The sequence below is a fragment of the Salmo salar genome, chromosome ssa14, assembly GCF_905237065.1.
Source record: "Salmo salar chromosome ssa14, Ssal_v3.1, whole genome shotgun sequence".
NCBI classification, from domain to species: domain Eukaryota; kingdom Metazoa; phylum Chordata; class Actinopteri; order Salmoniformes; family Salmonidae; genus Salmo; species Salmo salar.
In genome coordinates, this window is record NC_059455.1 from 91301664 (window position 1) to 91315004 (window position 13341).

Below are 13341 nucleotides of genomic sequence, written 5' to 3' on the forward strand. Positions count from 1 at the left end.
TATTTATTTTTTGACTGTATTTTTTGCCATTTTTGAATGTGTTATTCAATGGGTTTCTATGGGCTATAGTAGTAAAGGCGAAATTCAGTATGTTATCTAGGTTGTCCTAACATTGTCCTGAGGTTGTCCTAACATTGTCCTGAGGTTGTCCTAACATTGTCCTGAGATTGTCCTGAGGTTGTCCTAACATTGTCCTGAGATTGTCCTGAGGTTGTCCTAACATTGTCCTGAGGTTGTCCTAACATTGTCCTGAGGTTGTCCTAACATTGTCCTGAGGTTGTCTTGCGGTTGCAGAAGTTTCCATAAAGGTTTGTGGTATTCCTATCCGGGGTGAGCCCGGGCCACTTCCTAGTGTCTAATATATCATATTTGAGTAAAGATAAAAGACATATTGTATCCTAACTGAGTAAATAACTAAACATATGTGAGATCAACCACTGTTTCCTCTTCCTCGTAACCAACAGCCATAAAACAGACAAGAGGTGCAAAGTTTACTGAATCTCATGATGCAGTGTGAGCAGCAGGTGTGTGTAGTGTGTGTGTGTGTGTAGTGTGTGTGTGTGTGTGTGTGTGTGTGTGTGTGTGTGTGTGTGTGTGTGTGTGTGTGTGTGTGTGTGTAGTGTGTGTGTGTGTGTGTGTGTGTGTGTGTGTGTGTGAGGGAGAGAGAGAGAGAGAGCGATTGAATAACTAGTCAGTCTTTAGCCATGCAAAAGACACTCTGCAGCATTCCTCTCCTCTGTCACCTCTACTCATCACCCGTCCTATCAGGTTAGACACACACACACACACACACACACACACACACACACACACACACACACACACACACACACACACACACACACGGTTAATATGAGGGAACATTTGGGACCTTTGCAGTGAAAGTATGGGTGACCTGGTGACTGTGGCCTACCTCCCTGGAGCTGGCAGCAGAGCCTGGGACTATATTAATCTCTACCCCTGTCTGCTGTGTGACCCTGCTGGGGCACTGCCCATCTGGAGAGAGGTAGGCATCCTCCGCTCTATTATCTCTGTAACTCGCTCCTCTTTCCAGGCTCCCCTTTCACTCTTTCTCTATCTACTTCTGTCTCCAGTTCTCTCACATCCCTTCTTTCTTCCTTCCCTCCCTCCCTGCATACCATCTCTATCTTTCTCTCTCTATCTGTCTCTCACTCTCTCTCTCTCCTTCATGCCAGCATACAGAGTGTAAGGTATAGCCAGGTTGTCAGTGGGTCCCTGAATAATGAATCTAGGTGGTTAATGTTCAGTCATTGGTCAATCATGTGACTCTCTCTCTGAATTTTTTTCAATTCAAATTGCTTTATTGGCATGATGTAATAATGTAGGTACATATTTCCAAAGTGTACTTTGGAATTAAGTGATTACTTTAAAATATTAACATAATAACAATAATAATAATCAAGATTGTCAACAGGACAATCAGTAACAACAATAATTAAGGGTCAAAATAACCATACAATGGACAATAACAATAACAGTGGCATAGAGGACATGTGCAGGTTGATTGGTCTGTCAGACACTGTCCCTCATCTTATTGCAGGCAGCAATGTAGTGCGCTGCCAACCCACAGCTCTCTGTGTCCTCCCCCAGCAGGACGGGTAGCCTGTCCTCAGAGAGATCTTTGAAACCTTGAATAAGGGTTTCAAATTTGGGGAAACGGCACTCTGATTGTTTTATATTTTCTGTCTCAGGTTCTGCTGTTGTGCAGTGGTTGCACAGCCTTTCCTCTACAGGGAGCCAGATTTTCCTGTGTCTACCCTTCTCAATGACTGTCACGTCCTGACCTGCAGAGGGCGTAATTGTGTTAGTCTTGGTCAGGATGTGGCAGTTGGTTTGTGTTTGTTAAATGTTGGGTTGATGATTGGGACTTCCAATTGAAGGCAGGTGTGTATAGTTGCCTTTGATTGGAAGTCCTATATAGGTGTGTGTGTTTTTCTTTGGGGTTGTGGGTGGTTGTTTTGCACTGCGTTTATTAGCCTGCAAACTGTTGCTGCTGTCGTGTTTATTGTGGATGCTTTACTCCTTTTGTTGGGTAATTAAATATGAATATTCACATACCTGCTGCGCCTTGGTCCATTTATGAAGACAGACGTTACAATGACAAGGCTGTGCTCACTGAGCCTGTACTTTGTCAAGGTTTTTCTAAGGTTTTGATCAGTAACCATGGTCTAATAGTTTGCCATGATGTACTGTCGATTTAGGGCCAGATAGCACTGCATTTTGCTTTGTGCTTGTGTTTCCCTATAAGTAATGTAGTTTTGTTTTGACTGTGTTGTAATTTGTTTTGATCTGATTGATTGGATGTTCTGGTCCTGAGGCTTCAGTGTGTTAGTAGAACAGGTTTGTGAACTCAGGACCAGCTGGATGAGGGTCCTGAGGCTTCAGTGTGTTAGCAGAACAGGTTTGTGAACTCAGTCCCAGGACCAGCTGGATGAGGGTCCTGAGCCTTCAGTGTGTTAGTAGAACAGGTTTGTGAACTCAGTCCCAGGACCAGCTGGATGAGAGTCCTGAGGCTTCAGTGTGTTAGTAGAACAGGTTTGTGAACTCAGTCCCAGGACCAGCTGGATGAGGGTCCTGAGGCTTCAGTGTGTTAGAACAGGTTTGTGAACTCAGGACCAGCTGGATGAGGGTCCTGAGGCTTCAGTGTGTTAGTAGAACAGGTTTGTGAACTCAGTCCCAGGACCAGCTGGATGAGGGTCCTGAGGCTTCAGTGTGTTAGTAGAACAGGTTTGTGAACTCAGTCCCAGGACCAGCTGGATGAGGGTCCTGAGGCTTCAGTGTGTTAGTAGAACAGGTTTGTGAACTCAGTCCCAGGACCAGCTGGATGAGGGTCCTGAGGCTTCAGTGTGTTAGTAGAACAGGTTTGTGAACTCAGTCCCAGGACCAGCTGGTTGAGGTTCCTACTTGTCGAGAGGAAAACTACAAACAATGCATGCTGGGCAGAATTAGGCCAATATCCACTAATAATAAAAACTACAAAAATGGCAATTCAGTTTTGGAAACATCTAAAATACATTGACCCCTTCTCATATCATTACCAAGCCCTGCAATACCAGGAGCTGAGCAAAGAAAAGAGTCCCCTCATGTTGTACAGCTTACTGGGCTGTGAATGTGTTGTTGTTTCCATGTCTGCCTTGACAGTGAATGAGCTGAGAGAGAAAGGGTCAATGTCTGTAATCATACATTGACTGTGCTGTGGCCTAGAGGTGAGCAATAGTTGAATCTCCCCAAAGAGTCCCTGTAACCTACCATTGACAAAATACAGACCCAGGCTTCGACAGAGCCGTAACAGATCCTATCCGGTTTGGTTGATGGTGCTGTCGCTGTTGTTTCTATGGGGGAGATGAAGGCAGTTAGAAACCTCGTGTGGTCGTTAGATCAGGTAGTGTTCCTGTGTGCGCATTTGTGTCCCCACAGATGAGCACATTTCCCTGGGTCTGGAAATGGCACGTCTCTTCCTCAAGGGTGGGGAAGATCTCCTCTGAGTAACATGGGGATTCTGAAGGGAGAATATACAGTGTGTTCTGGAAGAATACAGAAAGTTGACTTTTTCCACATTTTGTTACGTTAAAGCCTTATTCTAAAATGGATTAAATCATTTTTTCCCCTCATCGATCTACACACAATACCCCATAATGACAAAGCAAAAACAGGTAAAAAAAATAATTATAAACTGAAATCAAATCAAATTTAAATTTGTCACATGCACAATACAACAGGTGTAGACTTTACAGTGAAATGCTAACTTACAAGCCCTTAACCACCAATGCAGTTTTAAGAAAATACCAACAATATTTTTTTTAGTTACAAGAAAAAAAAATAAAGTAAGAGATAAGAGTAACAAATAATTAAAGAGCAGCAGTAAATAACAATAACAATACAGGGGGTACCGGTACAGAGTCAATGTGCGGGAGCACCGATGTCGAGGTAATTGAGGTCATATGTACATGTAGGTAGAGTTATTAGACTATGCATAGATGATAACAACAGAGAACATGGGGGGGGGGGCAATGCAAATAGTCTGGGTAGCCATTTGATTAGTTGTTCAGGAGTCTTATGGCTTGGGGGTAGAAGCTGTTTAGAAGCCTCTTGGACGTAGACTTGGTGCTCCGTTACCGCTTGCCGTATAGTAGCAGAGAGAACAGTCTATGACTGGGGTGGCTGGAGTCTTTGGCCATTTTTAGGGCCTTCTGACACCGCCTGGTATAGAGGTCCTGGATGGCAGGAAGCTTGGTCCCGGTGAAGTACTGGGCCGTACGCACTACCCTCTGTAGTACCTTGTGGTCATAGGCCGAGCAATTGCCATACCAGGCAGTGATGCAACCCGTCAGGATGCTCTCGATGGTGCAGCTGTAAAACCTTTTGAGGATCTGAGGACCCATGACAAATCTTTTCAGCCTCCTGAGGGGGAATAGGTTTTGTCGTGCCCTCTTCACGACTGTCTTGGTGTGTTTGGACCATGTTAGTTTGTTGGTGATGTGGACACCAAGGAACTTGAAGCTCTCAATCTGCTCCAGTGCAGCCCCATCGATGAGAATGGGAGCATACTCAGTCCGCCTTTTCCTGTAGTCCACAATCATCTCCTTTGTCTTGATCACGTTGAGGGAGAGGTTGTTGACCACATGGTCAGGTCTCTGACCTCCTCCCTATAGGCTGTCTCATCTTTGTCGGTGATCAGGTCTACCACTGTTTTGTCATCAGCAAACTTAATGATGGTGCCTGGCCATGCAATCATGAGTAAACAGGGAGTACAGGAGGGGGACTAAGCACACACCCCTGAGGGGCCCCTGTATTGAGGATCAGCATGGCGGATGTGTTGTTACCTTCCCTCACCACCTGGGGGTGGCCTGTCAGGAAGTCCAGGATCCAGTTGCAGAGGTAGGTGTTTAGTCCCAGGGGCCTTAGCTTAGTGATGAGCTTAGAGGGCACTATGGTGTTGAACACTGAGCTGTAGTCAATGAACAGCATTCTCACATAGGTGTTCCTTTTGTTCAGGTGTGAAAGGGCAGTGTGGACTGCAATAGAGATTGCATCATCTGTGGATCTATTGGTGCGGTATGCAAATTGGAGTGGGTCTAGGGTTTCTGGGATAATGGTGTTGATGTGAGCCATGACCAGCCTTTCAAAGCACTTCATGGCTACAGATGTGAGTGCTACGTGGTGATAGTCATTTAGACAGGTTACCTTAGTGTTGTTGGGCACAGGGACTATGGTGGTCTGCTTGAAACATGTTGTTATTACAGACACAGACAGGGAGAGGTTGAAAATGTCAGTGAAGACACTTGCCAGTTGGCCTTACCCACATTGGCTGCGGAGAGCGTGATCAAACAGTCGTCCGGAACAGTTGATGCTCTCATGCATGTTTCAGTGTTACTTGCCACGAAGCGAGCATAGAAGTTATTTAGCTCGTCTGGTAGGCTTGTGTCACTGGGCAGCTCGCAGCTGTGCTTCCCTTTGTAGTCTGTAATAGTTTTTAAGCCTTGCCACATCCGACGATCGTCGGAGCCGGTGTAGTATGATTCGATCTTAGTCCTTTATTGATGCTTTGCCTGTTCGATGGTTCGTCAGCGGGCATAAATATCACATGTACATACGTTTTCAGACCCTTTACTCAGTACTTTGCTGAGGCACCTTTGGCAGTGATTACAGCCTCGAGTCTTATTGGGTATGAAGCTACAAGCTTGGCACACCTGTATTTGGGGAGTTTCTCAAATTCTTCTCTGCAGATCTTCTCAAGCTCTGTCAGGTTGGCTGGGACCCTCAAGGATATTCAGAGATGTGTCCCGAAGCCACTCCTGCATTGTCTTGGCTGTGTGCTTAGGGTCGTTCCCTGTTGGAAGGTGAACCTTCGCTCCAGTCTGAGGTCCTGATGGCTCTGGAGCAGGTTTGCTTCAAAGATCTCTCTGTACTTTGCTCCATTCATCTTTCCCTCGATCCTGACTAGTCTCCCAGTCCCTGCTGCTGAAAAACATCCCCACAGCATGATGCTGCCACCGCCATACTTCACCGTAGGGATGGTGCCAGGTTTCCTCCAGATGTGACACTTGGCATTCAGGCCAAAGAGTTCCATATTGGTTTCATCAGACCAGAGAATCTTATTTCTCATGGTCTGAGTCCTTTAGGTGCCTTCTGGCAAACTCCAAGAGGGCTGTTATGTACCTTTTACTGAGGAGTGGCTTCCGTCAGGCCACTCTACCATAAAGGCCTGATTGGTGGAGTGCTGCAGAGATGGTTGTCCTTCTGGAAGGTTCTCCCATCTCGACAGAGGAACTCTGGAGCTCTGTCAGAGTGACCATCGGGTTCTTGGTCACCACCCTGACCAAGGCCCTTCTCCCCCAGGTCTAGGAGGAGTCTTGATGGTTCCAAGCTTCTTCCATTTAAGAATAATGGAGGCCACTGTGTTCTTGGGGACTTTCAATGTTGCAGAATTTTTTTCGGTACCCTTCCCCAGATCTGTGCCTCGACACAATCCTGTCTCGGAGCTCTACGGACAATTCCTTTGACCTCATGGTTTGGTTTTTTCTCTGACATGCACTGTCAACTGTGGGACTTTATATAGACAGGTGTGTGCCTTTTAAATCATGTCCAATCAATTGAATTTAGGTATTCACTATTATTATTCTACAATGTAGAGTAGGTTTGTCCAAACTTTTGACTGGTACTGTATGCAAGTAAGTTATTTCTGATTTTTCTTTTTATAAAATTTTGCGAAAATCTCTAAAAAACAGTTTTTGCTTTGTCATTATGGAGTATTGTGTGTAGATTTATGAGGGAAATGTTTTATTTAATCCATTTTAGAATAAGGCTGTAATGTAGCAAAATATGGAACAAGTGAAGAGGTCTGAATACTTTCCGAATGCACTGTATATTGCGCAAAGGAACACATTTTTCTGTCAGTAAAAGTTATTTTTTCAGATTCAACCAAATACGATATTTACCAATTTTGAGGGGATCAATTAGATTTTGTAGTTCGGATTTGTATCAAATGATCAATCCTCCAGAGTCTCTGCTTCTATTGACAGAGCTGTGTTTCTTTGATGGCATGATTACCTCTGTAGCCTGTGTGACAGTGAGTGTCTGCCTTATACCATGTCTCCTGCAGAATGATGACATCAACATCTTTAAGATGTGTGTTGAACTCCAGTGCTAAACTCTTCAGTCCAAAGGTTGATGAGTTTAGGCCCTGAATGTTCCACATGTTAACTGATAGGTTGATGAGTCTAGGCCCTGAATGTTCCACATGTTAACTGATAGTGATTTCATGTTGCAAGAAGAGAGAATAACACTGTATAAAAATGCAGTAACTATTAACTGCTAAGTTGTTAAGAACAATGGATAACAGCAAACATTTCTTCGCTTTTGCTCACGTTTAGTGCAATAGTTATGTGTGACAAAAAATGGTCAGAGACTCCAGTCACCCAAGTCATAGACTGTCCTCTCTACTATCGCACGGCAAGCAGTACCGGAGTGCCAAGTCTAGGACCAAAAGGCTCCTTAACAGCTTCTACCTCCAAGCCATAAGACTGCTGAACAGCTAATCAAATGGCCACCTGGACTATTTACATTGACCCCCCTTTTGTTTTGACACTGCTTCTACTCGCTGTTTATTATCTATGCATAGTCACTTTGCAAATTACCTCGACTAACCTGTAGCCCCACACATTGACACGGTACCGGTACCCCATGTATATAGCCTCCACATTGACTCTGTACCGGTACCCCCTGTATATAGCCTCCACATTGACTCTGTACCGGTACCCCCTGTATATAGCCTCCACATTGACTCTGTACCGGTACCCCCTGTATATAGCCTCCACATTGACTCTGTACCGGTACCCCCTGTATATAGCCTCCACATTGACTCTGTACCGGTACCCCCTGTATATAGCCTCCACATTGACTCAGTACCAGTACCCCCTGTATATAGCCTCCACATTGACTCAGTACCAGTACCCCCTGTATATAGCCTCCACATTGACTCAGTACTGGTACCCCCTGTGTATAGCCTCCACATTGACTCTGTACCGTAACACCCTGTGTAGAGCCTCCACATTGACTCTGTACCGTAACACCCTGTATAAAGCCTCGTTATTGTTATGTAAATGTATTGTGTTACTTTTTGATTGATTCGATTTTTTTTAACTTTAGTTTATTTAGTAAATATTTTATTAACTCTATTTCTTGAATTGCATTGTTGGTTAAGGGCTTGTAAGTAAGCGTTTCACTGTAAGGTCTACACCTGTTGTATTCAGCACATGTGACAAATATGATTTGAAATTTGTGTGTGTGTGTGTGTGTTATTTATTTCACCTTTATTTAACTAGGCAGGTCAGATAAGAACAAATTCTTATTTTCAATGACGGCCAGAACGACAGATTTGTTGTCAGCTCGGGGATTTGATCTTGCAACCTTTCGGTTACTAGTACAACACTCTAACCACCAGGCTACCCTGCCGCCCCAGGTGCGTGCGCGTGTGTGAGTGTGAGGTGTGTGTGAGAAAGAGCCTGGGGTGTAGGTATAGGCAGGTGTGGCCGTCTCATGTACTGGATGTACTGGAGGAGATGTGTTATCTCACTCAATCCTATAGAATTCTCCTGTCCTCTTAGGGCCTCCGCACAGCTGCGCTGGTCCTGCTGTTGGGCCCCATGGAGGGGGGCCAGGTCTGGGCCAGGGGGCTGTCTCTCTGGTCTGGTAGAGTTGGTGGTCTGGTGTGGGGTAATAGACTGGGCCCGGTCTAATCTGGAGGCTCTCTCTCTCTCTCTCTCTTAATTCAATGTCAATTCAAAGGGGTTTATTAACATGGGAAACATATGTTTACATTGCTGAAGCAAGTGAAATAGATAATAAACAAAAGTGAAATAAACAATCATAAATTAACAGTAAACATTACACTCACAAAAGTTTCAAAAGAATGAAGACATTCCAAATGTTATAGTATGTACAGTGTTGTAACAATGTGCAAATAGTTGAAGTACAAAAGGGAAAACAAATAAACATAAATATGGGTTGTATTTACAATGGTGTTTGTTCTTCACTGATTTCCTTTTCTTGTTGTAGAAGTTAACGGCTATTTTCTGGATGTTGATAATTAGTGGGTATCATCCTAATTCTGCTCTGCGTGCATTCTTTGATGTTTTATGTTGTACACGAGGAAGGTTGTGCGGAATTGGGTGTTTGTCCCGTTTTGTGAATTCTTGGTTGGTGAGCGGACCCCATGCCTCACAACCATAAACGTCAATGGGTTCTATAAGTGAAGATCCTAATTGGGATGTTGAATTGTATGTTCCTTGTCTTGTGTCTCTGTGCCGCTCTCTCTCGCTTTCTCTCTCTCTCTCTCTCTCTCTCTCTCTCTCTCTTTGTGTGTGTGTCTAGGTTAGATGGTAAGTTGTCAACCACTGGTCAATCGTGCATTTGATAGTTCTTTGCTACTTGATTTTATGTTGAGAGGTAGGCTATGCTACATTTTCATATAGCTGTTGTGTATTTTATTTGTATTTAACCTTTATTTATACAGGTTTTTCTCAGATAAAATCACATTTTCAAGAGAGACCTGGTCCAACACCAGCAGTCCATCAAGCAATAACTTTGTAGGGCAGGCTATCTGCACAACAGTAGCAATAATCGAAGATAACGTTGCACATTTATTACAACATCATAAATGTCGACTATGTGTTTGAGTGTTTCAGAGAAAGTTTTTGTCTGAGTTACAGTTGAAAAAGTAATAGATTGTAGAATGAAACCACATTGCCACTCACCGGTGTGTTGGATGCGTCATGAAAAAAAAAAATCAACCAATCAGAGAGCGACGTCGAGAAACGGGGTGCTGAGACGTATGAAGCTGCAACATGGCGTCTCTCCGAAGAGACTACGGAGAGTGGCGATACAACCGTTTTTAAACCATATAGTTACGACTCGTGCAATGTGGCGGGATTAGCACAAGCCTCGACACCCACAACATTGTAAACTATGTTTGCAGAGGTAAGTTTATACTCGCTCTAAGGCGTGTCTATAGGTTTGTTTTCTGCGCTGGGCAGTGACAGCTAGATAGCCACATAGCTAGCTAACCGTTTAGCATCGGATCACAGGTAAACAGGAAGACAAGCACAGACAGGCTTGTCTGTTTTGAAAAAGCCTCTTTGCTAACTCGGTGTTTGTCATTCCAGAATTAGACAGCTAATACGATGAGCTGAAGTTATCCTTAGTGACAACACTGTGCTGGAATTAGCTTGTTGGCTAGGTTAAATAACCAACGTTATGCGATCACATGAGTTGTAACGACGTTGCTAAGAGAATATCTTTAGCTCAGGTGAGAATCGATGTCTGTTGCCCTATTTGCTTCCTGGCAATATATATCTTCACCTGCTAGTTAACTAGTTAAAGGGGAACTCCACTCAAACTATATTTAGGGATGTTTTTTCTTCGTTAGTCCACTGTTGATACAGTCCCGAAATGTTTTGCATGTCAGCAGTCAAGTTTTGAAGATATTGGACTTTCAAGAAGCAAAGTGTATCACTGACCACATCACCAACTACCTTTAGCCCTACTGGACTATAGTCCGGGGGAATCCTGACACTCGATCTGAACATTAAAACGCATCTCTTGCTGTACGGTTTTGGAAACATAGGAACAGATCTTTAACATCAGGGAGAAATAAACAAAAACAGGTTAAATTACTACACACCTTTTTTAAACTTTTTTTTATAGGGGTAGGGTTAGTGTTCCCACAACGGAAGACAGAGGCGGCCACCTGTGTTAATAAGCTGTCTAGCGTGCTCTGAACATCTCTGTAAGCATAACTGGGCAGGAAGTGTAGTTCATCAACTGGAGGCACACGCAGAGTATGGATCTGTGCAAAACTGCTACAGTAAGTGTATATATATATTTTTTTTTGATGGTCATATCAGCAGTGATTCCTCTGGAAAAATGTGCAGCAGTGGGAGGCAAAAGTCATAGGGGGTGGGGGTTATGTAGAAGGACTGAGAATCTCACTTCAGGTGTCTTTCTACTCCAAATTGAATGAAAATAAAATGATGCTACCATCTAAAATATGATATCCACCTCCAGAAATGAGCCCTATAACAAATTGGTACAGTTATTTGTTTAAATAATTTGTACATTTTGGACTATGCATATAGACTATGCAGGGCTCATATCATCAGGTATGCTATTAGCAATAAGCATTATCACCTGTAGCCCAACTGATGGGGCGGCAGGGAAGCCTAGTGGTTAGAGCATTGGACTAGTAACCGAAAGGTTGCAAGTTCAAATCCCCGAGCTGACAAGGTAAAAATCTGTCGTTCTGCCCCTGAACACCCACTCTCTCATATGCACTCACTGTGAATTGCTGAGTCGTAACTGCTTAACCATAATGCTGCTAAAAACTCTGGGTTTAAAATGGTGCAGTTTGTGCATATTTAGGAGTTGGAAAATTTTTACTTTTTTTTTTATATTCTTTTTTTTTTAACAATGGCCTTTAAAACGTCTGTTTTCCTCCTCGATGGCAATAATTGCTGTGCGTTGACTGCCTGTCAGAATGCAGGTTTCCTTCACTATGGCAACTTCAATGTGCCTCGAGAGGAATATTTCTCACATAAAACACAGCAGATGAGCGTAAATGGATGAACTATTCAACTATGGGCTTGTCTGATTTGTTTTATTCATTACTCATTTTGTTTTGCAGAGGAAAAGTACATTTGGACTGTTTTAACATCTGACAGTGCGCCTCGACAGATTTTTTGTTGTTGTTGTTGTCATGTTTCATATGTGGCTACAATGATTTTGACAGTCGCAGCACCACAGTTAAATAAATGACTGCAGCAGAAACACTGCATATCGGCATATGTTTCAAAAAACCATTTCTCTAGCGACAATTATTGACGTTTCTAAAACGCCTCATCGGAATTGTAGTTCACACGCAGCCAACCGTGGGCGAGGCTAACTGCTGAAACCCAACAGAGAAGAGTTTTCGAGAGCTAAGTAGTTAATTGCTAGCTAGTATTTAATTCAATGGTTCTGATATGACATGTTTGGCTAGCTAGCTACTTATTACTACTCTGCCCTGGGCTGTGTAGACATCCATATATATGTTGGCCAGCTACATTTTGGTGATAATGGATGACGTTTAGTCTCTCTGCCTAATCATTATCTGGCTTACAACTGGAACTGTCACTACTGGTCTAGTGTGTGGGCTATGTATGTTGTGTGGGCTGTGTATGTTGTGTGGGCTGTGTATGTTGTGTGGGCTGTGTATGTTGTGTGGGCTGTGTATGTTGTGTGGGCTGTGTATGTTGTGTGGGCTGTGTATGTTGTGTGGGCTGTGTGGGCTGTGCATGTTGTGTGGGCTGTGCATGTTGTGTGGGCTGTGCATGTTGTGTGGGCTGTGTATGTTGTGTGGGCTGTGTGGGCTGTGCATGTTGTGTGGGCTGTGCATGTTGTGTGGGCTGTGCATGTTGTGTATTCCTGTACTTTTGTAACCCTTAAACAATGTTTATTCTAGCTCTCTAGCTCGCTACATGCAAAGTAGCTACAGTTATCATCAGGCTTTTGAAGGTGGTAAGTCAGAGTTTCTGTCCAGCTCCATTTTCCCCCCCTTGAAATAGGGATATATCAGACCAGTGTCAAGTCCAAAATAGATATGTATTGTATAGATCAGGTGTGATTGCATGTCCGTGGATGGGGAATTGTTATCTCAGCAGCACTACTCAGTGCATTTCTATATCGTCTGAACCCGCAGTGTTTTGCATCCGTAATGTTTAGAAAACTGGTTTAGATGCCGTAGTTGAGCACGGTGGTGTGTTGCACTATCTACCAGTAATGTAGTTAAAGTCACTATGTAGGCCCCTAAACAGTTCTCTGGGGTCTACCAGGTCAATACGTGACAGTTTTACCCTGGTATCAAGGCCCTTCCTGTGTTGGAGGCCTTTGGTGTGTAGCTCTCTGCCTAGTAGGGGTGCAACGGTACACAGTATGCTATCGAACCGTTCGGTACTCCCCCTACGGTTCAATAGGCACACGTGAACCGCGGAATTACGGTATGCCTGTCATTTTCCTAGAATTTCCAAAACGTTCTTATTGCGCTGCAGATTACACACACGTTGTACATTCAGATCCAGAGATCCAGATGCTCAGCTTGTGGCCGTTAGGGAGCTCCTGAGGTCTGACAAACTTTACTCCACAGAAATGTCTCAAAATGTTGCATCCACAGTGACCACAACCCCCTCCCTTTAAACAACCAATGGAAGATTTGCGATGACATCTCAGTTGGAAACCTCCCTAAAGGGGTCACATGAAGATCGGGGAAACTAAAAATAAATATTCTCT

At 43.8% G+C, this 13341-nt stretch overlaps 1 protein-coding gene across 4 annotated transcripts in view; it reads left to right on the forward strand.

Moving 5' to 3' along the window:
• Window positions 1-739: 739 nt before the first annotated feature.
• LOC106570616 (sorting nexin-13) overlaps window positions 740-13341 on the forward strand; it is a 70062-nt gene continuing 57460 nt past the window's right edge. Inside the window, exons 1-2 of one of the 4 annotated variants that reach the window (XM_045694954.1) lie at window positions 740-768; window positions 880-1006. In XM_045694954.1, the coding sequence (XP_045550910.1) occupies window positions 887-1006 (120 nt within the window). In that variant the 5' untranslated portion in view covers window positions 740-768; window positions 880-886. Of the gene's footprint in view, window positions 769-827; window positions 1007-9815; window positions 10000-10583; window positions 10886-13341 lie in introns of those variants that run through there. The other 3 variants (XM_045694955.1, XM_045694957.1, XM_045694956.1) reach the window with 3 other exon arrangements.